The following is a 26,749-nucleotide window of genomic DNA, read 5'->3' on the forward strand; positions in this document are numbered from 1 at the left end:
TTTCTTGGTCTCCAGGTTAAGCTAAAAAGCTGTAAATTGGAGAATCTGCAGACTATAAAAACATTTTCACAAAATCTTTAAAACTAGAATGTCACCTCTTTTTTCCTGAGGAAGTTAAAGGAATTTCAGTGTTACTAAGAGAGCAGGGTCTGTTTTTAAGTACTGATAGATGTCCCTCGGGTATGGAATAGGGAGGAAAATATGAATGAGCATAATGATAACGATAAACTCTTTGTAAAACATGCATAATGTAATTTAATTTGACCATGATGTTTTATAACATAAAAATAAGTATTTACTAAATGCTAGGGATGCATATGGAAGAGAAGCTTCAGATAAGTTTTCTATCCTCTTTCCTGAGATATGTAACATACCAAAGAATCAGGCTGTTTTGTCACAGAAAATAGGTGATCATTATTATGTCAAATCATCTTGTTTTAATGCAGTTCACCTCTGGAGTAGCTGTGAAGAACGTATTTATTTTCTGTTGAAAGCTATCCATCACCTTGACATTGCCTTCCCAAGCTGTTATAACTATACTTAGCCTGAAATGAAGTACACTAATGGGAATTTGTAATATTTTGCCTTAGGGTTTTGAACCAAGAGGGACTGCAATAGGCCAGAGACTGGTCACATGGAATAACATGGTGAAAAATACAGGATACAAAGCAACATTAGCAAATTACCCCTTTAAATATGCAGATGAACAAGCCAAAAGGTAACCGTTTATTAACTTTTAGACAAAACATTGCTAATTAATTCCACTTATAAAAACTGCCTGAGCAAAACAATTACATCTAAAATGTGTGGCTCAAAATCTTTACCACTGAATGTGTTGAAATTGTCATTGTCTTTTAAGATTGTGTTGTCTGTTAGTGAAGGTTTGGGTTTGGGTTTTGTTTTCTTTTTTACCTTTTTCAGAAGTGAGAAAATTAATGGTGGTTGCTTATGCCCATCCATCCAACTTCATACCAAGCACTAAATAGGTCTTGACTTTGAGGCAGTATTGTTACCAGTAGGCTTCTCATCCTTGGAATGGTGAGGACTTGACTGAAGATCAAATTGTGTTCCATTTCAGCCATCGGGATGATAGGTGGTCAGACGATCATTATGAAAGAGAGAAGAGAGAAGTTGACTGGAACTTCCACAAGGACAGCTTTTTCTGTGACGTTCCAAGTGAGTGGCATCATAAATGACAAACCTCTCCGAGTTTCCTGGGATTGAACGTGACTGATAACCTATACTGTCCGGGTGTATGTGACTGATCAAACAGCTTTAGTGTTTCTGTCATGCTTCAAGAGATTTTGTTTAATTAACTTGTAATTTTACTTCTCTAGGTTAGTCAACCACTAATCTGAATTTATTTACCTATAATTAAAAAAAATAATGAGGGAAAAAGAAAAAAATAAGAAAGAGAGCATTGAGTTATAGCCAGTTTTAAGACAGACATAAATCTAATAAAATTACTGACCTTGCTCAATATTGCAAGTCATTTTAAAAAACTCCTTGTACATATTTTTAGATTGAACCCTGAAACAATCTACTGTCAAAACGCCTGTATTAATAGCCTTCTTGTGCCTGCCTTGTCATCAGGCATTAGTGGAAGAAAGACGAACAAATAAAGTCCAGAGGTTCAAAGCTTGCATGCCTCAGCGACCCAGCTCATATATGGATGAGATAAGTGAACTGAGTTAAGACAGCAGGAAGTGATGGTGACTGAAGAGTATATGGCAGAATATGGCCTTGAAAAAATGAGGGCCCAAATATTGTAAGAAATTCCCAGAGGCCAGGAATCTTGATTTCAATATGGCATCACAGATCTCTAAATGTTGGCAGCAAATTCACTAAACAAAATCTGCTGTAGTCTGTAGAGTCAGCCTGGTTCCTCTGTAGCTGCCAGGAAAGAAGAGTTCAGGGCCTCAGAGAAACATGTTTAACTTTGTATATCATGGATTAGCCCTCATGGTTACAAGTGAGGAATTGTGATAACTTCAATTTCTGATTAACTAAATATTAATATTGAAGCTCCTTTGGTTTCAGCTTTTTTTGTTGTTGCTGAAAATCCTTCTAAGATGTGTTTTTTTCTTATCTTCTTAGATCACTAGGGGACCTGATTGGGTCTTAGATGTTTCTTATATCTATTCAAACTTCAGGGTCTTTGTCTTGAAGACAGGAGTTTACTAAAGAAAACTTTGTGACCATTAATAAATGCTCATGTAATAAATTATTACTAAAGAAAACTTTGTGACCATTAATAAATGCTCATGTAATAAATATATTATTGTAATAAATAAATATAAATAAATTATTACATGAGCATTTATTAATGGTCACAAAGTTTTCTTTAGTAAATGCCTGTCTTCAAGACAAATGCTCATGTAATAAAGGACTTCCCTGGTGGCTCAGACGGTAAAGAGTCTGTCTACAATGCAGGAGACCCAGGTTCGATCCCTGGGTCGGGAAGATCCCCTGGAGAAGGAAATGGCAGTCCACTCCAGTACTATTGCCTGGAAAATCCCATGGACAGAGGAGCTTGGTAGGCTACAGTCCATGGGGTCGCAAAGAGTTGGACACGACTGAGCGACTTCACTCACTCACTCACTCATGTAATAAAGCTTTATTCATAAATTTGCAAATTGACTTTCTTTGTTCACACCATTTGGCATTTTCGATCGTATAAAATTAACCTACTTTGTTTCAGTTCACTTATGTTAATTTTTTAATGGCTGAGGGAGCAGAAACAGTACTTATTGAGCACCTGTTTTCCAGTATCTCATTTAATTCTCAACACGTACTTGAGAAAGTGTTGCTGTCTTTATTTTACAGATGAGGAACTGAAGCTCAGGGAAGCTGTTAGTTACCTAAGATCACCTAGCTAATAAATGATAGAAGCTGGTTACAACCCAGTTTTCACTCTAAAGACCACGTTCTTTCCAGGATATCACACAGCCTCCCTTGTTCGGAGATATAGTTTGTAACAGTATGATTCTCAAAATATTTTTTCTAGAACTCTGAGCACTCAGCAAGAATGAGGAGTATGTCTGTGATCCTTGACTTTTGTTAGTGCTTTAAAATTGATCGCTTGCCATCTTTGCTCTCTAGTTAGCTGCCACAGAGAACACCCTTATAATCCATTCTTGATATGCCTTGGTGCTTCATTCTTTGATTTCATATACCACTGCGGTGATATGTTGTGAAATTAAGAGGGAGGCATTCGGTTGATTTTCTGCCAAAAGTTCTTATGGATTGGTCTTCCTAATTACAGTTTGATCAGAACTAGATATGTTACATAACTGCTACAAATTTTAAGATGCAGTGAGTCGACAAAGGCTTTGAGCTAAAGCAATATTTAAAAAAAATTTTTTTTTACATTTTTCTCCTAGAATTTAATGAAAGACAGGATTCCCTACTGCTAATGAATTGCCCATGTGGTTTCCCAGTTTGAATTATTTCTGAATGCTGAGTCTTCTGAAATAAATGAATAATTTATAAACCTTTTTCTTTTTTTTTCCCCCTGTCACCAGGTGACCGATATTCCAGAGTAGTGTTTACTTCAGCTGGAGGGGAGACACTGTGGAATTTACCTGCAATTAAATCAATGTGCAATGTAGATAATTCAAGGGTATGTAAAGTAAAACTGAAATCTGTTCAGCAAAATAAGGTTATATTTCTGAAACTCCTTTTACTGCTGAGCCTGGTGCCTGATCAGATGAAAGCACTTAAGTGGCTTACCTACTGAAGAATAAACAGCAGGAGAATGGCTTTGCATTCTTTCCGACCCCAGGATCAAAGTGTTTCTGTTTCCCCACGTTTAAAACATACCATCTTCCTTAATAAAGATCTCTTTCTTTCCCACTCATGTTCTTTGTCCTTGACAGTCTTTTGTGTTATTTCACAGCTTATTTCCTTTCGGGATAATAGTTAAGCCTTTTTCTTCTTTTGTTGTATTTTCTCTTTCCTAGTTTCATTGTTCACTCCACTTTCCCCCTGAGGCAATTGTCAGCATCTTAATTATGCAATGAAATGCTCACCTTTCTGGCAATCAATGGATCCTGTTGGCCGGTGACCTCAAAGGAAAATTTAGGGCGCAGGCTAGGAAAGAGGACATCAAAGAACATAAATACAATATCTATGGAAATAGCCTGAGTAATCCAATCCAGATTGTTCTGAATTCTGAACACCTTAATGCTTTAACAGGACATAAAGATATAAGAAGACGGGCACTTCCACTCCTAATCTGTAAAGCACCAGAAAAAATAAAGTCACCTACAGGCTTGGAAGAGCAGTCAATTTCATGTGTTCAGACGTAGTTTCTCCAAGTAGAAACTGCTGTCTAAGGACACTAATGGCCTCGTCCAAGCACAGTAACAAGGAGGAAAAGAAACTTGTATTCTGAGCATTTCTATTCTCAATTAATGTCTTGATTTGATCACTATCAACTTCAGCTGGTCTACCTGACCGTGGAGCATTGTCAAGTGAGAAACTCCAGCATGAAACCCAATAAAATGTAAAATCACTTGTCAGTCAAAAATCTAATCACATGCCCTAAGAGCCAGCCTGACAATCCAGGGAAATCACCTGTTCTATAAACAGGGTTCTTTAATGCATAGGAGGTAGAAAGGACCCTTTGAGGTCACCCACAGACCAGCACTATCCCTGTGCAGATAAAAGGACCTTCTGAGAACTGAGTGGCTTACCCAGGTCACCTAGTTAGTTGGTCCCAGATCTCCTGACTTCATTCTTCATTCCGAGAGGCCGTTTATATATTTTGAAAATAACTTTTGCATTGATGAGGATATCAGGATTTTCTGTGAGTGCCATCTTGTCTCTGTGCAACTCCAAATAGACCAAAGTCACAAACCATCTATAAACAGCCTACAGTTTCTTCATCGGTGAGCCATTTTTGTCATATTTTGTTCTGTTCTACAACAATCAGTGGATTTTTGAAAGCTACTATGAGCATATTTCTCCTTGTTATGGGTTACAACCATTCTCATATAGAAAGTTGACTCTAACTTTGAAGAGCACTTGCTGTGTGCAAGGCTTTATGCTGAGTATTTTACATCTCTCACAGTAAACCTGTGACCTTGGAATAATACCTTTTAACAGATGAGCAGTTAAGCTTAGAGAAGTTAAGCCAGTCTGGTTACTTTATAATCACACCTTGGATGAAAACAATTCATTAACCTCTTAGACCCTGTTATTCCTACCCTTGCAGTTAATCTTTAGACCTTACCTCCCTTGAAGACACTAAAGTGATTGAATTCACTCAGTTGATTAACAGCTGATGTTTTTTGAGTTTATTGATATTTGTCAGGAAGTGTTCTAAACACTTTAATGAATTATTTAATATAATCCTCACAACAGTGTTAGGAATGAAACACTTATTTTGCCTGTTTTTCAAATGAGGAAGTTCACACAGGTAGTAACTGACAGATGCAGGATTTGAACCCAGACAAGTCTTAATTCCACTGCCAACACAGGTGCTGTGGGTTCAATCCCTGGGTCAGGAAGATCCTCTGGAGGAGAAAATGGCAACCCACTCCAGAATTCTTGCCTGGGAAATCCCATGGACTGAGGAACCTGGCAAGCTACAGTCCATGGGGTCTCAAAGAGTCGAACATGACTGAGCAGCTAAACAACAACCAAAGTCTAATTCTAGAGTCTATGCCTTTACCCTCCATTCTTTATGCTTCCATAATGCAGATTACTGCTCCCTCTCCCATTTATGCTTTGCATTGTTCGCTATATATGCCATTTCCCACTCAAATGAACCTCAAAGAATCATCAGGGCTTAGAATAGAATAAGTACCTTTTTTAAAAAGCTAGCAATTTATTCTATGAGTACATCTTAGATTTTTAATAAACTCAAAAGCCAGTAAGCAGTACTGTGCCATTATAGCTTTCATAAGTGAAAAGAGTATATTATATATACATATATGAGTCTATTTCAGATGATAAAATATCAGCACCAATAGGAACTTTGCAAAAAGGCATACAGAAAGGATAGATAATTGAATGAATTACTTGAAGGGACAATAGTGGGTAGAAAATAAAGCTGAGGATGAGACTGGACATACAATAATGCATACCCCACAATTCTGTGTATTTGCATGGTGGTGAGCTCAAATTTGTCTTTAATCTTCCTGGCAACCAGAGCAAAGAAGAATTCATGATCGGAGACAAAAGTCACTTAAATAGAGCGACAAGTTTGTTTTTTAGAAGAAACCCATCTTGCCTTCATACTAAGACAGGAAAGGATTGTTCCCATACTTCCAAAAGAAGTATGATGTTCTGAAGAAAGTTCTTAACAGCAGGTTTAGCAGGTTTACGAGAGGTACAGTATTGATTCTTACTTGATTTGTAAACCATATCTCAGGTAGGTTGGTACTTGAGATATAGCAGAAGTTTTCTACAAGAGATAAAGTAATGAAATCTCAGTACGTGGTTTCTAATGGTTTGGCTTGAAGCCTCTGCAAAATTTAAACTATTGAAAAAAGTAGATGTACTTTGCTTGTCTGTTTTTCTCTACTGAGCTCATAATAAGAATGTTTAGCTGTGACTTCAAGCCTGTACTCCCTGGGAAGAACATAACGATTTGTAATGCTCTTGTGAAAAGGTGAGGAACAGACCCAAAGGCGCATCTGAATGAATGGTCAAGCCACTGACAGATACATACCAATAAATGAATAAACATAACCATGGTCCTGAAATTCTACCTCAAGGAATATGGTTGTAATTTGAGCTTTTTAAATTAAATGCTATTTTTGCCAATTGCAAATGCCCTTGTATTCTAGCCTCAAACTCTTGCTGTGAACCTAGAACAACGTGTTTCTCACAGAGATAATATATTTAGTGCACACTCAGTCGTGTCTGACTCTTCGACCCCATGAACTGTAGCTCTTCAGGTTCCTCTGTCCATGGGATTTCCCCGGGAAGAATACTGGAGTGGGCTGCCATTTCCTCCTCCAGAGGATTTTCCTGACCCAGGGATCAAATCCACGTCTCCAGTGTCTCCTGCATTAAAGGCAGGTTCTTTACCACTTGAGCCATCGGGGAATAATATCTAGTGGTTAATGGTTTAGATTACAGATTATTACTGTACCTTTTTGAGTCTCCCAGGTCAAGACCCTTTGGGGATTTTTATTTGTTACGGTGCTTTGAGCAAACGGTGTCCTGAGGCTACTTGGCAGTCTTTCCTTTTCCTCCCCTCCCCAAATCCTTGCTATTGTACCTAAGCACTTGATTATTAATCAAGTTGAATGAGACACATATGAAATGATCCAGAGCAGAAGAGCTTAATCGTTGGTCAGTTGACTCCAGAAAGCATCTGGTAATCAGTGTGATGTCACCATGAGACCAGGTGTTTCCATTGTTGCCTGCCTCTGTTGATAGCACATTGAGTTCAAACACCAGTTCCCATTTAAATTACATGCCACTTGTACTCACAGTTCAGACAGGTACTGGTTTCCAGACTGTAGAGCTTCTGTTTCTGATGCTGCATCTGTCTCCTCACAGAATGCTTGATTTCTTAGATTCTCTCAAAAGGGGAGTCAGTTGCTTCTCCTAATCTTCTTCATTACTTTTCCTACACTTCTGCGTTCCTCTAGGGCATGCTGGCAGAGAGTCATTAGTAACGAAGATGTTTGTGTGTCTAATCTTGACTCTGCTGGAAACTCTTTACCCTGTTTTTAGTCTTTGTACACTGTAGAAGTTGGTGCTCAGAGGAATCAGCTTGTAGTAGGGATTTGAAATTTGGTACCTAAAACCCTTTTTACTTAGGTAGCTTTTGTGGACAGCTGGAATACACCCCCCTCCTCTGAAGTTTAGAAGACTCTAGAAATGTGTTTCTGGATGATGCTTGGAGATTTTGTTTTGTTTTGTTTTGTTTTATGTTTTGGCTGTTTGGTTTTATGTTTTATGCAGCATGTGATGGGGGCCTCTAAGTTCCTCAACCAAGGATTGAACACAAGCCCTCTGCAGTGGAAGCTCAGAGTCTTAACCACTGGATTGCCAGGGAAGTTCCCTGATGCTTGTTTTAAAGACAGCTGTGGAGCCCTTGCTTTTTCTTTCATCTCTAGGCTCCCTTCAACTTTTATACATGAGGAACTTAGTCACGTGGGGAGTGAGAGTCCAGCAGTTGATTGAATCTGGTATTAAGGGCTTCATTTTCTTGCCTTTATTGTTTTCTCGGCATCTTACCACATCTCCAACTTGGCCATTAGATTTGAAAGTTATTGTATCACTTAAACTATTCTGGTTTCTTCTTTTTCTCTATTTGAAGGCAACTCCACCCCTGCTCCCATCTGACCAGGGAAGTGTGCAAAGGTGTGTTATCACCACACAAGCAAAATGATTTCCTAAAACTCCCATCTGTGAATACCTAGAATGAAAAGGGCAGCCCTCATGAGAGCTGCAAGATATGGTTCTCAGAAACTCCATCCTTATTTTTATAAACTTCAAAGATTTCAAAATCATTCCTATGATGGCAAAAATATGCAAAGATGCAGCTGCGTTCTGCATGAAGATACACCTGCTTGCCAAGCCCTTTCAGCCCCACAGTGTAACATATGACTCTGTATTAGGGTGTCTCCATCCCAGATGACTAAGCCATGCTTCTCTCTCATTGCACTTACGGACTTTGGCACTCTGTATACAGGTTCACATAGACTCTTAAACATAATATGTTGCTTCTCATGTGAATTGTCACCATTGCTTTTCTTGTCTGATTTCCCCACCTCACCATGAGCAACTTGAGGGCAGAACAATTTTCCCTTATTTGTCTTGCATAGGTGCTCAATAAATATTTTTTCTTTTGGATGGATGGATGGATGGATGGATGGGGACATACAGCATCACTCCCTGAAAGCCTAGATGACCCTTGAGCTCCATGACTTTAGGTTTAGGGCACTGGCATCCAACTCAGGATAAATATCTTCTCTGTCCTTATTTTTTACCCTCTAAAACAGTCCTCAAAAACTGTTTTCCAAAGGTTGTACATCAGCCAGCATCACTTTGAATTTGAGGATTGGCCCTCCAGAGGCTCATTAGCATTTATTTTTTATAGCAGCCATTAAAGTAGTATTTGGTCTGTTTGTCGTGTCCAACTTTTTAATCTCTGGTCAGAATCACACATAAAAAACCCTCTGCAATTCTTTGAAAAGGTTAGTCAAGGACAGAATTCTGTGCCTTTTCCCCTAGTTTTAGCTGGCAACCCTGTTTCCTTTATGTTTGGCATTTGGTTATTTGGACAAGTATAAATATGTTCCTTCTAGCTGATACTGGGTTTTGTAATGGATACAGTTCATTTTCTTCCATCTGAAAACTGTCAGACACTATGCATTACCTTTCTTTCAATTCAGTGGGCTGAGCCCAGGGACTTACCTGTTCTTTCTTTATGGGATAAAACTGGTTACCTGAGAGATGCTATTCCAGGATTTCCTATTATTTATTAGGTGCTTCAGTTCCCTCTGAGTGAGCTTATGAGAATGTTTTCACCTAGGAACAATTAAATGTTAATTATCCCGTTTTATGAAATGTCCAGTAATTATCACTCTCTAAAAATGAGCTTGAAAATTAAGCCTTTGTTAAAATCAGCATTATTTTAGTACATTGTATAACAACACTTTGATTCATTTTTTTAAACTCCCAATAGAGTATCTTAAAAAAAAAAAAGACAACTTTTTATTACGGAAATTATCAAACAGATGCAAAAGTAGAATAGTAGAACAAATCTCTATGTGCAGGTCAGAGAACTTCAGCAGTTCCCAGTATGTGGCCTTTCATCTACACTTTGCCCCTTGCAGGATAAGTCCCAGTAAAGTATGCTGATCACCAGGGCTTAGTGAGTTACAAGTAACTTGGTTCTTGGATAAGTCTGAGTTCTAAAGATGATTTGTGCCAGTGTCTCTACTTTGAGAAAATATTTCAGTGCATGATTGATAAAATGGCACCCCACTCCAGTATTCTTACCAGGAAAATCCCAAGGACAGGAGCCTGGCAGGCTACAGTCCATGGGGTTGCAAAGAGTCGGATATGACACTTAAAAAAAAGGGAAAGGGTGGTTTTAATCTCATTAGAAAAAAAATACTGAAGCCCTTCTTGAACTGTGGAGTTTCTTCCCTGGAACAACCTTTGGTAGATAGAGATGATTAAAGTGATAGGAGTGGGTCATCTTTAGCCCTGGTGCTTCCAGAGAAGTCAGTGGACAGGCTTGAGAGCACGGGGTATTTCTTACCCTCAGCCTCAGGGTAGAGGGGCCATTCATCTAATTTATAGTTTTTTAAAGCAATAGGATTGTGCAGACCTCACTCTAACCTTACCAATGCCACCTTTGGCATTGGAACAGATTTCAATTTTCTATAAGAAGAAGAACCATAAGAAGAAAAGCCTTCTCCAGGAATAGTGTTCCAAATGAAATACTGCCCACATTAAATTCAGAGTTGTTACTTACTAATATGCAGCAGACCTTTGTTTACCAAACAGAAAGTTCCCCAAAGAGGGAGGGGTGGTTAGCCAACTTGAATAAACTTGGACGGCTGTGGAAGAAATAAATTCCCGCTTAAGTATTTTATTACCGGTATATATTCATTTAAAATCATACATATTTTAATTTAGAAACATTCCCCTTTCTACTTATATACCAGGAAACCATTTTATTCCAGGTTTTTCATGTATCTTTAGCATCTGCTTCTGATATTACCAGGATCACTTTTTGATTCACTGACAGTTTCCTAGAGAATATCATCTTTGCTTCCACCTAAGATGATGGAAATACAGTACCTCTGTCACCAAATATTTCATACTGATCACCAAAAATTTTAGATGAAACCACAGATTCATTTCATATATCAATTGGGCAGTTGTTCTCTTAGTTAATCCAGTAGGTGTTCATACATATGCTTCACAGCCTATCCATTTAATTGCTTTTTAAAGTGACTTTGAAAGGGCTTGTTTACCAAAGAGGTGTTAATTTTATCTCCTTTTTGAAACCAAACTGGCATTGATTGAAATTGTTTCACACTTGGATGTCATCCCCAAATAGCAATTTACTGTTCAAAATGAAGTAACCTAGCAGGAAAGCCTGATGTGCTGCAGTCCATGGGGTCACCAAGAGTCAGACTGAGCAACGGAACAACAAAGTGAGCCTTCTGTAGCCGAAGAAAGCAGACTGGGGACGGGGGTGGGGTGGGGGGGGGGGGGGGAGGGAGTCTCACCTTGTGGTCAAACTGACACCTCCAGAGGATGATTCTGTAACTCCAGTAACTTTCCTGCCCCTCAAGGCCACCGTCCTTCAGACCTTTGCATGAACCGATTTTAAACGGCAGTCCTTCCGCCTGTCTCTGTCTCCGCAGATCCGATCGCACCCGCAGTTTGGCGATCTCTGCCAGAGGACCACGGCTGCTTCCTGCTGCCCCAGCTGGACGCTGGGGAACTACATCGCTATTCTGAACAACAGATCATCCTGCCAGAAAATCGTGGAACGCGACGTCTCTCATACCTTGAAGCTTCTCCGGACCTGCGCCAAACACTACCAGAACGGCACCCTGGAGCCAGACTGCTGGGACATGGCAGCCCGGAGGAAGGACCAGCTCAAGTGCACCAATGTGCCGCGGAAATGCACCAAGTACAATGCCGTGTACCAGATCCTCCACTACTTGGTGGACAAGGACTTCATGGCCCCGAAGACGGCCGATTACACGCCCACTCTGAAGTACAGCATGCTCTTTTCGCCCACCGAGAAAGGCGAGAGCATGATGAACATCTACCTGGACAACTTTGAAAACTGGAACGCATCCGACGGCGTCACCACTGTCACCGGCATTGAGTTTGGAATCAAGCACAGCTTGTTTCAGGATTATCTTCTGATGGATACGGTGTATCCCGCCATCGCCATGGTGATCGTCCTTTTAGTCATGTGCGTCTACACCAGGTCCATGTTCATCACCCTGATGACGATGTTTGCCATCATCAGTTCTTTGATCGTGTCCTATTTTCTCTACCGCGTGGTGTTTAACTTTGAATTCTTCCCTTTTATGAACCTCACCGCGCTCATTATTCTGGTGGGCATTGGAGCAGACGATGCTTTCGTCCTGTGTGACGTCTGGAACTACACCAAATTTGACAAGCCTCACGCGGAAACATCAGAGACAGTGAGCATCGCGCTGCAGCACGCCGCCCTGTCCATGTTCGTCACCAGTTTTACCACGGCAGCTGCCTTTTACGCCAACTACGTGAGCAACATCACGGCCATCAGATGCTTTGGGGTGTATGCGGGGACAGCCATCCTTGTCAATTACGTGCTGATGGTTACGTGGCTTCCGGCGGTGGTTGTCCTGCACGAGCGGTATCTGCTTAATATCTTCAGCTGTTTCAAGAAGCCCCAGCAGCAGATTTACGACAACAAAAGCTGCTGGACGGTGGCCTGTCAGAAGTGCCACAAAGTCCTTTTTGCCATTTCAGAAGCATCTCGAATTTTTTTTGAAAAAGTCTTGCCGTGCATCGTTATTAAGTTTCGCTACCTCTGGCTATTCTGGTTCCTGGCCTTAACGGTGGGCGGGGCCTACATCGTCTGCATAAACCCAAAGATGAAGCTGCCCTCCTTGGAGCTGTCTGAGTTTCAGGTGTTCAGGTCGTCCCATCCTTTCGAACGTTATGACGCCGAGTACAAAAAGCTGTTCATGTTTGAGCGTGTCCATCACGGAGAGGAGCTCCACATGCCCATCACGGTCATCTGGGGTGTATCCCCAGAAGACAACGGCAACCCACTAAACCCTAAGAGCAAAGGGAAGCTGACCTTGGACAGCGCCTTCAACATCGCCAGTCCGGCTTCGCAGCTCTGGATTTTGCACTTCTGTCAAAAACTGAGAAATCAGACCTTCTTTTACCAGACGGACGAACAGGACTTCACCAGCTGCTTCATCGAGACGTTTAAGCAGTGGATGGAAAACCAGGACTGCGATGAGCCTGCCCTGTACCCATGCTGCAGCCACTGGAGCTTCCCCTACAAGCAGGAGATTTTCGAACTGTGCATCAAGAGAGCCATCATGGAGCTGGAGAGGAGCACAGGCTACCACTTAGACAGCAAGACCCCGGGGCCGAGGTTTGACATCAATGACACCATCAGGGCGGTCGTGTTAGAGTTCCAGAGTACCTACCTCTTCACCCTGGCTTATGAAAAGATGCATCAGTTTTATAAAGAGGTGGACTCGTGGATTTCCAATGAGTTGAGTTCTGCCCCTGAGGGCCTCAGCCACGGCTGGTTTGTCAGCAATCTGGAGTTCTACGACCTCCAGGACAGCCTCTCCGACGGCACCCTCATTGCCATGGGGCTGTCCGTGGCCGTGGCCTTCAGCGTGATGCTGCTGACCACTTGGAACATCATCATCAGCCTTTACGCCATCATTTCGATTGCCGGAACTATATTTGTCACCGTGGGTTCTCTCGTCCTGCTGGGCTGGGAGCTGAACGTTTTGGAGTCAGTCACCATCTCGGTGGCTGTGGGCCTATCTGTAGACTTTGCTGTCCATTATGGGGTGGCTTATCGCTTGGCCCCAGACGCTGACCGAGAAGGGAAGGTGATCTTCTCTCTGAGTCGCATGGGCTCTGCCATCGCCATGGCCGCGCTGACCACCTTTGTGGCCGGGGCCATGATGATGCCCTCTACGGTTCTGGCTTACACCCAGCTGGGCACCTTCATGATGCTCATCATGTGTATTAGCTGGGCTTTCGCCACCTTCTTTTTCCAATGCATGTGCCGGTGCCTTGGGCCGCAGGGGACCTGCGGTCAGATCCCTTTACCTAAAAAACTCCAGTGCAGTGCCTTCTCCCACGCCTTGTCTGCAAGTCCTGGTGACAAGCGACCAAGCAAAACACACACCCTGAATGCTTATCATTTAGATCCCAGGGGCCAGACAGCAGAAATGGAACATGAGTTTTATGAATTGGAACCTCTGGCAGCCCACAGCTGCGCAGCCTCTGAGAAGACCACTTACGAAGAGACCCATATCTGCTCTGAATTTTTCAGCAGCCAGGCAAGGCATTTAGGGCTGCCTGTCCACGCAGCTTACAACAGTGAACTCAACAAAAGCACCAAAAATGACACGAGTCCTGCCTTGTTGCAGACCTCTCTTGAACAGCACACCATGTGTCACTTCTTCTCTCTGAATCAGAGATGCAGCTGCCCAAATGCCTACAAACATTTGAAATACGGCCCGCCCTCTTGCCAGCAGATGGGTGACTGTTTGTGCCACCAGTGCGCTCCCACTGCCAGCAGCTTCGTGCACGTCCAGAACGGCCTGGTGCCTCTGAAGGCCGCACACCAAGCCCCCGAGGGCTTCGTGCATCCAGTCCCACACATCCACCCTTGTCCTGGCCTACAGTGCAGGGCAAAACCACCTGGAGCCCCGAATGCTCTGTCCAGGAGTTTCTTCCTCCACCCAGTACAGCACATTCAGGCCCAAGATAAAATCACTAAGACCAGTGTGCACAGTCTTCAGAGCCTCGAAGAGCATCTTCCAAAGACGGTAGAGCCATCATCGTTGGTCTGCAGAAGTGCTGGAGCCTTACACAAAGCCTGCTGTGGTCCTGAGACTCACCCAAGGGGACTCTGTAAGAACAGAGACCTCGGGACCACAGAGGGCAGTGGCGGGGCCGCCGACAAGGACTCCGTTTCAGTGAGTCAAACCAACAAGGCAGAAAGGCAGGTGGAGCCGAGCCCATCACAGACTGATGTTATTATGAGCTCAGAACATTTAAATCAGAATGAACCCAAATTTCTATTTAACCATTTAATAGGGGAGGCCGGTTATAGGTCCTGCCCAAACGATCCACAGAGCTGTGGCAGAATTGTGAGAGTTAAGTGCAATTCTATGGACTGTCAAATACCAAACATCGAAGCCAACGTGCCTGCTGTATTAACACCCTCGGAACTTTCTGGCGAAAGTTTGTTAATAAAAACACTTTAATAAATATAGTATTAAACCAATGCCTCAGTCGTTCCTTTGAAATAAAAGTAAAAATCCGGAAGTTTAGAAACAGAGTCCAAAAATACAGGAAAAAACAAGTTTCACTTTGTCAAAAATCATGAAGTATTGTTAGGTTCCATATGAACAATCAACAAACGCTTGTATCTAATGAGTGTTAAGAGTGTTAGCTGTTTGGGGTTTTATATTTTCAAAAAGTACAGTTGTTTTTTGACATTTATACTCAGCTTGAGCAGTTATTACCTGTTTCTCTACCCTCTCTTAGCAGTGAGTCGAAGATTTAGGGTCTGAATTATCTAGAACTTTCATTTCTCCCTGGCGGTTGTATTTACCTGATAACCCTTATTCTGGTGCCTTTGATTGTCAGTAGTTCGGGCTTTTGATGACTTAAGATAAATACTGATTTTTAAGAACGCTACTTCAGTTGGGATCCAGGATCTAAACAACTTTAAAATGGCTAATTTTGATGAGACCTCATTCAGAAATGAACTGCCAAGCATTTAAATAGTGCCTTCCACCTGTCTGCGTGGGTAGACTGTCCATGAAGCCAACGATCCATTTATATCGAAACTGGCATCTTTCTTTTCAAATTAGCCAAAATGTACAGTCATTCCACAGTTACACTTGTTCACTCAGGAGTCATGGGCACCATCTTGGGTCTGGTGACAACGATGTTAGGGCCACAGAAGGAAGAGCACAGATGTAGAGAGGTGATCACCTGAAATGATAAGTTTCATCTTGACTAGAGAGCCCCAGTTCGGATGAAGCAGTCAGAGAAGAACTTGTTCTATGCAGTTTTGTTTCAGTCTTGCCCAACCCCCAGGGGAATGTGTTCAGAGGGCTGTGTTCTCCTGGGCTAAGATGTCTTGGGATATGCATTGATGATTTTATTGTGCAGCTAACACCTGGAAATGCTGAACCTACAGGCAGCGTCTTAACTGACACTCCTGTATCTTGTGTTAGATCAAGCTCCAATCCTTGAGCTGTCGGAGCACGCTTTCTGGGTAATTCTTCAGGTGACAGAGCCTCCTTTCAGGCTGTCATCTGACAGAGTGTGCATTCCTGTCCCAGGCAGGGAGCCTTCCACTGCATTCTTCCTTCTGGGTTCTGCCTCCAGTTTGATCCTCTGAAGAAAACTGGAGGAAATAATTCTAAGTACAAGGTTCATTCCAAAAATTCTGTTATTTTCTCAGAATGGTTGTCCATCTTAGATCTGCATGTTATTCAGGACCTGAAAAGGCTGTCAAGAGTTGGAAAGGGTCTTACAGTTCATTGACTCCACTCCATCTCCACCACACCACCTTTCTGTGAAAGCAGCTTTCCAGCTTTCGCTTGAATACTTCGGTGACAAGAAACTTACTACCTGACTACCTTGCGTGCATGCTCAGTCATTTCAGTCGTGTCCGACTCTTCGTGACCCTATGAACTGTAGTCCACCGGGCTCCTCCATCCTTGGGATTCTCCAGATAAGAGAATCCCCTGGAGTGGGTTGCTGTGCCTTCTTCCAGGGGATCTTCCCAGCCCAGCGATTGAACCTGCATCTCTACGTCTCCTGCATTGGCCAGGTAGGTTCTTTATTACTTGTACCACCTGGGAAGCCCCACCTGACTACCTTGGTTGAACCCAAATCTGTTGTATAGTTTTTCTATGCTATTTGGTTCTCATTCTGTTCTCTGAAGTGGAAACACATGGCTCTCATCTTTCTGCCAGATGGCATCCCTAAAGAGATTTGAAAACAGTAGTCCTGTCTTCCCACTCATATCCCTAGTTCACTCTACTGTTCTTCTCATGACTAGGTTTTAAGTGATTGAGCAATTACTATCTCTGGATAAGTAAAGTTGTTGAACTCCTTGCCCAAATACCAGATCCAAGCAGACTCCAGTAGAGCACAGGAAGGAGGGCCAACCCCAAGGAGACAGGATGGTGCTTCTGGTAGCTCACTTAGAGATGGAAATAACTTCTGGCTCAGGCCTGACAGCTGCCTCACATTGCAGCTTTGAGGAACCTCAGCCCACTAAATATCTCTCCTGGACTGCTGCCAAGCTGCCCCTTCAGACCGATTCCTTTCTGACCCTGATATTTGGGATCATATGTGCATACCCAGTGCACTCAAGCTCCCTTAGAAAAATCCAAGGAAGAGAAGGGAACACTGGAAAACAGGACTCACGATCCCCAGCACTATATCCTTTGTTTTCCTTCTGAACATGTAAATATAAAGTTGGCCACTGAAAATGCAGTGATCCGAAGGCACTTCTTTTTTTATGCTGAGCAGGGATACAGATTGAATTAAAGGGCAACAAGAGAAGCAAACTTCTTTACCAGGAGTCCAACCCACAAGACTCCTGTGAGCTAAGCGCTATTTCATGTAGAAATTAAAAACTGGGATGAAAGGGACTTAGGAGGAGGAGAGAAGTCCTTTGTCTTTTCCCTTGGGCCTCGGTCCAGCACCGCTCTTGATCTGCCCCTGCACCTGTCCTGGTTTCGGGGGGCTGGAGGGGCCTCTCTTCCCTCCCACACCACCCACTCTGCTTCATCACCCTCAACCTTGAATGCTGTCAGAACCTTTTCACATTGATTTCATCTACAGACTCTGAACTGTGAATTGACTCTATTTTTTATGCAAGAATTTTCTAGAGAATTTGTTAGCTGGGACTAGAAAGTTGTTTTATTTTTAATTATTCCTCATTCTGGGCAGCAAAGGATCACGATTTGTAGCTCCATTTCACAAAGACAATTTGTCCACTGTCCTCTTCTAGAGGGACTGCAAAACAGAGGAGGCTAATTTGTACATAGGGGGAAAGAGTCCTTTTACTGTGAAAACTATTTGTAACTTGGAGGGTATTTGCTTATGAAAAGGATGTTCTTACACGCTTGTGCAACAGAACACACCTCTGAGGTCTGACTCCAAGTTACCAAGTTTGTCGCTGACTTCTTCCTTGCAAGGCCACTTTTTAAATCCCTTTTGTAGTGGTGTAGCCACCAAGTCACGTCCGACTCTTGAACCCCAAGGACTGTAGCCCGCCAGGCTCCTCTGTCCATGGGATTTTCCAGGCAAAAATACCGGAGTGGGTTGCTGTTTCCTTCTCCAGGGTTTTAAATCCCTACTTGATGGAAAAGTGGAATAGGCCAAGAACACAACTTTTCACAGAGAAGCATTATATTGTTTGAAATAAACTGCACGGCCTTGTCTGCGGATATTCATTTGTGTATCATTGTTGTAAAATGCACATCCTCCTAAAACAATGTTCTTTGAAGTTTTGCTAAGCTGATATTATATTAAATTTCATGATGATAATCTATGCCCCAGCCTTAATCATTCCCAATGTTAAAACTTTTGCAACGGGTGATTTGAAGAGTAGTTTTACAAATGTGGTCTTACAGGAGATTAGGAAATGTTCCTCACTCACATTGTCTCACATGGAAACCATCTTTCTGCCAGCAGTTTAGGACAGATTCTGAAGGAAATATGAGGAAACAATGACTTTGAAAACAGCTGCATCTTTTTAACAAGGAGAGTCATTTTAGAAAAGAAAGTTAAGCCTATGTTAAAAAAAAATCTGAAGATTCCATTGGGTTTTCTTCATAAGATTCAGACGTGGCCATGAAAGGAGAAATTTGTTGAGTCATGAGGGGATTTTTTTTTTTAATGCAGAAAGAACTATCATGTTCAAATACCCTTTATACCCTAGTGAATCTTTCCAAAATGCTTGCTAGCATTATATTAATCTACACTGTTTCATTGTGAGACAGCCACTTTAAATAATGTTTGATTCTGTGCACTAAGAGGTTTCCTATTTTTGCATTAAATATATACCAAAAAAGATAAGCAATGAATTCTGACTGGCTGACTAGTCATGCCTTTTGTTCTTCACAATGTTATAAGGGCCCTCATTTTGGATTTTTCATGGGGAAAAAAGTGTCATTTCTCTTTTCATCAGCTATAGAAACCACAGCATGCACACTTAAAAACAACTCATTAAGTAACCGAGATCAACGCAGTGTCTGTCAGCTCCCCTAGTCCATCAGTTAGAACATGAACTTGGCAACACAAGTGCCAACTAGGACACGATTTCCTAACTCAGCAAAGCCTGATGGATATTTGTCACCTGTAAGTCTGACATCCTAATATTTGAGGCGTGAGAGTGCTGTATTAAGTTGGGGGCAAGAAATAAAGCAGTGATGTTCTGAGTTCAGAAACCATAGTGCAAGAAATGGCCCCTCCAAGCCTGGATATTCCTCTAGTGTTTTCTTTCAGGAAAATGGGGAACCGTATACCTTTTTTAAAACTTGTTGTTTTGTGTTGGGGTATAGCCAATTAACAAATGTTGTGATTGTTTCAGGTAAACAGTGAAGGAACTCAGCCACACGTGTACCCGGACCCATTCTCCCTCAAACCCCCCTTCCATTCAGGTTGCCACGTAACTCTGAGCTGCGTTCCCTGTGGGTCCTTGTTGGTTATCCATTTTAAATACAGCAGTGTGTACATGTCCATCCCAAACTCCCTGACTATCCCTTCTCCTCACCCTTCCCCCCAGCAACCGTAAGTCTGTTCTCTAAGTCTGTGAGTCTCTATTTTCTAAGTTCGTTTGTCTCATTTCTTTTTAGATTCCACGTATAAGGGAAGTCATACCAATATGTCTCTTTCCCTGTCTGGCTTACTTCACTCAGTATGATACTCTCTAGGTCCATCCATGTTGCTGCAGATGGCATTTCTTTCTTTTTAAGGGCTGAGTAACATTCCAAAGTATACGTGGACCGCATCTTCTTTATCCATTCCTCTGTCAATGGAAATTCAGGTTGCTTCCTTGTATTGGCCATTGTAGACGTGCTGCAATGAACACGGGTGCGTGTATCCTTTTGGATCAAGTTTTTCTACAGATATATGCCCAGGAGTGGGATTGCAGGATCATACTATAGCTCTATTTTTAGTTTTTTAAGGAACCTCTTACTGTTCTCTAGAGTGGCTGCACCAATTTACATTCCCACCAACAGTGTTGGAGAGGAACCATATACTTTTAATTTTGAGTAAGAAGATAAGTCAGTGGCCTAAGTTGTTGACAGGAACTCTGTAGAGTACGTACCCTCTTCTTAGGGGTTTTAAGCCAAGGTTTGTAATGGTTGTCAACCCCTCTACTCTTCTTACCTAACACGTAAAACTGGATAATTTCATGATCTTGTGCTTATTATAAACAGCTCTGTGGTATCCCTGACCCTGTGACTAGCAGTGAAATTGGAGTTACACTTGATGTCATCAGGTCAACTGGAATACTGTGACCTTTACCCTTCTAATCATATTTTTTCCGTGTAACTCTGCAGTGTCTACACCTTCCTAAAAGTGAAGATAGACTCTTTACAGTAAGATACACTTTCTCTTATACGAGCTGGTTTTAACCTGCAACAAAGTAACAAAAAGAGTGAAACTTGTTCAACTGCTATCCACTAGTTGGACGTTTTTGATTAATGAAATGGACTTGAGATTTCCACTATTTAAAGGGGAAAGGATTTGCTATGTAAATCAATAATCTAAACAAGATTACAAAGAGCCTGTTCATCCTGCTTAAGAAAACAAACCCCTAAGAGTTTTAAAAACTACTGTAGTGTTACTGGCTTTGCAATATAACATGATCATTTACAAATCTCATTGATTAAAAAAAAAAAAAAAAGTCTAGTGGGAGTATCTCTAGGCAAAACTTTACCAGATGTTTTCAATACTAGTTGAGAGTATTAAGTACTATCTATTTTTAAATGTCTTAAATGTGATCTTTGTTGGATGCTCCCCACTCCCGTGAGAACCTTTGTTCTACCTTGGGAAACTCTTTGGTCTGCAGGGTGACCTAGTTCTCTGCATTTTGGCAGTAAGGAAGTGCTTAAGTCAATGTAGCCTTAAAGGATGGGATCTGTAAAGCCACAAGCTTTATCCTCCCTCTGGCAAAATTTCCTTTTCCTGCAGAGATCTGAGGCAAGGCTGTGAGAAGCACGCAAATCTCTGGCAACACCCTCACTCAGACTAAAGCCCACTGATGCGTGTTCCTTTCTACAGTCTGATCTCTTTACCTGCGGTGTTCTGAAAAGTGTATGTGTTATGAGTCACATACGTCAGGTGGGAGAGATAGATGCTGAATAATCTTGAATTGTTTTAATAATTCTTTCACAGATCCCTTCTAGAATTTCTTTGCCCTACCCTGAAAAGGACTCTAGGCTGTGACTGGCAGGCGCAGTAAATTTCCTTCAGTGAATGACTTCCCTGCCAATCATGACAAATTATACAGCACTTTGGTAAATATCTACACGTTACCAGAGAGTAAGCAGAGGTTAGAAAAGCCCATTTTTGAGACAAAATTCAATCCTTCCTCTAAATCACTATGATTCAGAAAACTAATTTAGGCACAAATCCTGCCTTGGAAACAAAAGCTGTGATTTTTCTCATCTGTGGGTTGATTCTTTAAAAACACTCTGGGCTGGAGGAACTCATCTTGAGTTTCATTTTCTCTGTGTTTTGATGTCATTATGTGGGTCTTGGGAAAATCAGCCTAATTAATCTTTTTAAGCAGTTTGTGCCACTCTGAAGAGAACTACAGGTAACCTCACTTGCTCAAACTCCACACTTCTGTTAGAGTAGGGAGTCTCTGACACCAAGGATCACCACCAGCATCCATCACCTACTGTTTTCATTGACTGGTTACCTGCCTGTCTCACTAGTATAAGCTCTTAAGAGCAGGCACTCTTCAGCACCTTGCTGTGCTGAAGTAACAAAGCTTCACCCAAAGTCCACTGTATTTGGGACACAGTGGTAAGCCTCTAATGATGAAGAACCTCTGCTTTCAAGATAGCTACCATCCTTAAAAAGCAAAATGGATGCCCTCCAAGAGAAAGGAATTTACAAACAACTGCACAAGTAAGACTTTTTTTTTAAGTGGGAGATATGAAAAATGTTGAAAGTAGGGTTTATCATTTTAGAGTCATCCTGGTGTGAAGTAACAAGGCCTTAAAACATCCCAAGGGATTTGGATTTTAAAATCCAAAGACTTAGGTTGAAGAGTGAAGCCAACCACTAATGCCTCAGCTTCCCCATCTATAAAGCTGATGATACCTACCTCATAGGATTGCAAGCATAAAATGAGTGACCTGGTAAAAATATCACTTGTAGACTACTAGAGTAGATTCTGTTGTCTGCAACTTTGTGAATTCTAAGGAGAGAGAAAGAGGTTCCTTACAATCTTAGTCTCAGCTTTATATAAGGAATGAGCAAGAAATGAAATAAACATAAGGGGTGCTGGCCTCTCTACCAACACTGGTCTTTACATCCCAGAGGTCAGTGAGTTCCAATCATGTTTAGGATTTACCTTGGTGTTTTAAGCTCTACCCAGAAGCCATTGATTATTTTATTTATTTACAAGTATGCTCAACATTCTAACAATAATGTTTGGCCCTCATAACCTCTGAAACATCCACTTCTCCAGCAAGTGCTAATAGTGGAAACAACTCCACCCAAATAGATAGCTGCAGGGCTATGCCTAATTCCTCCAGCAACTTCTCCATGAAGTTTACCCATCTGAAAAAGAATGTGAACAGTTGAAGCTCTGGAGGACAAGAAATGGGGTAGATCTTTTGAGCCAACAGTGTGTGAGCTCTCTCTTCCCCACATTCAGAAGGCAAAGACTAGGGTCACCAGCTTCCCTAAGGTGCAGACACTGGGCTGGCGGGAAAAGGCAGAGGACTGCAGTGCCCTATTGGAGCACCAGGAATCTGTCTCTGCTGCATCCAGGAGGCACCAGCCAGGTAGACCGTTGCCTGGCCAGGTCTGCCTGGTATCGTTACTGAGTCCAAGCCTATACTGTGAGCTGCACCATAAGCCAATAAGTTGAGACACAAGTTTTTGGGGTAAGGAACAGTTACTTTATTTGGAAAGCCAGCAGACCAAGAAGATGGTGGACTAGAGTCCTAAAGAACCATCTTACTCAAGTTAGAATTTCAGTTCAGTTCAGTTTAGTTCAGTCGCTCAGTCGTGTCCGACTCTTTGTGACCCCATGAACCACAGCACGCCAGGCCTCCCTGTCCATCACCAAACCCATGTCCATTGAGTTGGTGATGCCATCCAACCATCTTATTCTCTGTCGTCCCCTTCTCCTCCTGCCCTCAATCTTCTCCAGCATCAGGGTCTTTTCCAATGAGTCAGCTCTTTGCATGAGGTGGCCAAAGTATTGGAGTTTCAGCTTCAACATCAGTCCTTCCAGTGAACACCCAGGACTGATCTCCTTTAGGATGGACTGGTTGGATCTCCTTGCAGTCCAAGGGACTCTCAAGAGTCTTCTCCAACACCACAGTTCAAAAGCATCAGTTCTTCGGTGCTCAGCTTTCTTTATAGTCCAACTCTCACATCCATACACAACCACTGGAAAAACCATAGCCTTGACCAGATGGACCTTTGTTGACAAAGTTAGAATTTAGGCTTCTTTTTCACTCAAAGGATGGGAGGGTGGTTGGTTGTTGCAAACTTCTTAGCACAGGAATCCTTTTTTGTTGCAGCTGTTCAGGTGGATCTGGTCATAATGTTCCTATAAACCTCTATCAAGACAATTGTTATTCTCTGTTCTGCAACTTTTTATCTCTTTATGAATGGAAACATGTTATACCTTTAAAGGTCAAAGCCTTGAGAATGGGCGATCCTGTATATTTCAGGCTATAGGCAATATTTTTTTTATTAATACAAAAGATGCCGAGCCACCATGACTAAGCACAGGCTACAGAGCACCAGATTAGAGCTAAAAAATAAATCCAGTATGGAGTCAGCTTTGTTTTCCGTTACAGTGTCAACTGACTGGGTGGCCAGTGGGTTGGTTGGTTTCTCATCTGAGCTGCCATTAAGTGCATAGCTGAGGGGGCCCTGGGTGGGGAGAAGGGGCCTGTCTTCTGCAGAAAGTGAAGCAGTTTCGTGTGTGTTCATTTTTACAGGGTGCCGGGGGCCAGATCAGCTGGGCCCTTTCTTGCCACCATCCTGCTTGCTATCACTTCCCTCGGGCTCCCTGTCCCCTGCCTTCTCATGCTGAAGGTCTTGTGGCACCCACCCCACCCCTTGGGAAAAAGCCCACTGGGAAGTGGCTGCCTGCAGTTAGGCAGGAAGCACACAGGGCGCGGGTGGAGAATGGGCTGCTCTTCCTTATCTGTGGCTGAAGCAGGTTGAGAGGAATAAACAGAAGGCCGTCCAGCCCTGGAAATTCCTGAGCACAGTATTTCTTTTTAACTGAAAAGAAGGGATATCCTGACATTGATCGGTGAGATGGGCCTTGCTCGGCATCTTTTCCAGACCCACAAGAGGAAGGGCTGGGACACAGGCTGTGTCCTGTGAACTGAAGGCCAGGCCACTCCCAGGCCAGGCATGAAGGGACAGAGCAGGGCAAGTGCAAGGAGTCCTGGCTGTGGGGATGCAAGTCCGGCCCCCACCCCCCACTAGTGACACCTGAAGCCCATCGCTTCACCTGCCTGGGTCTGGGTGGTGAGTGGGAACAGGGCCTCTGGCCTCCCCGGGCTGTGTGTCACCTTGGCCCCAAATGGACAGCCTCTAGGGCACCCACGGCCTTGTTCTCTCATCATTCAGAAGCAATGGCTTGAGTACGAGGGCAGAGACATGAATGGAGGACCACCTGTCCCAAGGCACTTGGTCTCTCAACACTGGTCCCTCTTCTGCTGAGACTCTGGAGGACAGAGCCTAAGGGGACATGGTGGCCACTTGGAGACCAGGAAATGCAGGTCTGGGCTGGAGCCTGAGTAGAGCTGGGGATACCAGCTGGGAGTCAGCCAGTGTCACTGGTCCCCGTGAGATACATACAGATCGCCACCAAGTCTGCAAGGAGGGACCCTCTGAGGATGCAGGAAGGACCACCTGGCACAGAATCCCTGAGGAGGGGACATGCACCTCTTCTGTATCTGGGCAACAGAGCAGAGCTGGAAACCAGCCTCTCAAAGGGACAGTGAGGCCCGATAACCACCAGTCCCAGGTGCCAAGTGATCACTTAAAGCACGGCTCGGGTGATTGAGGAGCTGAATGTTGAATTTTAATTCCTCCCAGATGGCTAGCAGCTGCCAGAGTGGACAATCCTGCCCAGGCATCACTGGTTCTCAAACTTGCATAAAAACAAGCATCACCTGAGCAGCTCAGCGAGAAGTGGCCTCTCAGAGGCTGGGTTTCTGCAGATCGGGAGAGAGGCCCTGAGGGGCGTGAGCCATCCAGCTAACTCAACCACTAGCCACTCTGTCCCTCCCCCTCCTGCCTTTCTCCCCAGGTCTCGGCCTTCTCTGTCACCCCCTTCTTTCTCCCTTCCCTCCATCACTTGGTTTCCATTCTTCTCTGCAAATCTAACTGAACAGACGAATGAGTGCTGAAGGACGGTGATGCAGGCTTGATGGTGGGGGCTGGGGTGGGGAGGCCAGACCGTGGTCACTCAGCCTGAGGCGGGGAGGCTAGACGGACTTGTGAGCATGGACACTAACTCTCTGTAGTGTCTTCATCCGAAATGTCAACAACCTCAAATATGCAGATAATACCGTTCAAATGGCAGAAAGTGAAGAGGAACTAAAGAATCTCTTGATGACGGTGAATGAGGAGAGTGAAAAAGCTGGCTTAAAACTCAGTATTAAAAAAACTAAGATCTGGTTCAGTTCAGTTCGGTTGCTCAGTCGTGTCCCACTCTTTGCAACCCCATGAATCGCAGCACACCAGGCCTCCCTGTCCATCACCAACTCCCGGAGTTCACTCAGATTCATGTCCATCGAGTCAGTGATGCCATCCAGCCATTTCATCCTCTGTTGTCCCCCTCTCCTCCTGCCCCCAAACCCTCCCAGCAACAGAGTCTTTTCCAATGAGTCAACTCTTCGCATGAGGTGGCCAAAGTACTGGAGTTTCAGCTTTAGCATCATTCCTTCCAAAGAAATCCCAGGGCTGATCTCCTTCAGAATGGACTGGTTGGATCTCCTTGCAGTCCAATCACTTCATGGCAAATAGAAGGGGAAAAGGTGGAAGCAGTGATAGATTTCCTATTCTTGGGCTCTAAAATCACTGTGGATGATGACTGTAGCCATGAAATCAGAAGATGATTGCTCCTTGGCAGGAAAGCAATGACAAACCTAGACAGCGTGTTGAAAAGCAGAATCACTCCACCGACAAAGGGCTGTCAAGGCTGTGGTCTTCCCAGTGGTCATGTACAGTTGTGAGAGCGGAGCATAAAAAAGGCATAATGCCAAAGAATCGATGCCTTCGAACTGTGGTGCTAGAGAAGACTCCTGAAAGTCACTTTAACAGCAGGAGATCAAACCAGTCAGTCTTAAAGAAAACCAACCCTGAATACCCAGAAGAAGAACTGATGCTGAAGCTGAAGCTTCAATACTTTGGCAACCTGATGCAAAGAGCCAACTCATTGGAAAAGTCCCTGATGCTGGGACAGATTGAGGGCAGAAGGAGAAGAGGGTGTCAGAGCATGAGATGGCTGGATGGCATCACCAGTGCAACGGACATGAACTTGGGCGAACTCTGGGAGATGGTGAGGGACAGGGAGGCCTGGTGTGCTGCAGTCCATGGGGTCACAAAGAGTAGGACACGACTGGGCGACCGAACAACCACAGTACAGTCCAAAACATCTGCAAGCGCTCAGTGGCACATGGTGGAATCCAACAGCAGCGGGTCCTGTCAGCATCCAGCTAGCCCTCGCTCTCCTCTGGCCCCTTCTGGTGACCTAGCACCCCTGTAAGTTCAGCATCTCACCTCATACCTC

General features: G+C 43.3%; 1 protein-coding gene across 6 annotated transcripts in view; it reads left to right on the forward strand.

Moving 5' to 3' along the window:
- The window catches only part of DISP1 (dispatched RND transporter family member 1), a 244,318-nt gene extending 229,332 nt beyond the window's left edge, over nt 1–14,986 (forward strand). For all 6 annotated transcript variants that reach the window (XM_060396337.1, XM_042257108.2, XM_042257110.2 and 3 more), the window contains 4 exons: nt 591–718; nt 1,079–1,176; nt 3,525–3,622; nt 11,355–14,986. In XM_060396337.1, the coding sequence (XP_060252320.1) occupies nt 591–718; nt 1,079–1,176; nt 3,525–3,622; nt 11,355–14,966 (3,936 nt within the window). In that variant the 3' untranslated portion in view covers nt 14,967–14,986. The remainder of the gene's footprint in view (nt 1–590; nt 719–1,078; nt 1,177–3,524; nt 3,623–11,354) is intronic.
- The last annotated feature ends 11,763 nt before the right edge of the window (nt 14,987–26,749 follow it).

This window comes from Ovis aries, chromosome 12 (genome assembly GCF_016772045.2).
Source record: "Ovis aries strain OAR_USU_Benz2616 breed Rambouillet chromosome 12, ARS-UI_Ramb_v3.0, whole genome shotgun sequence".
Lineage (NCBI taxonomy): Eukaryota > Metazoa > Chordata > Mammalia > Artiodactyla > Bovidae > Ovis > Ovis aries.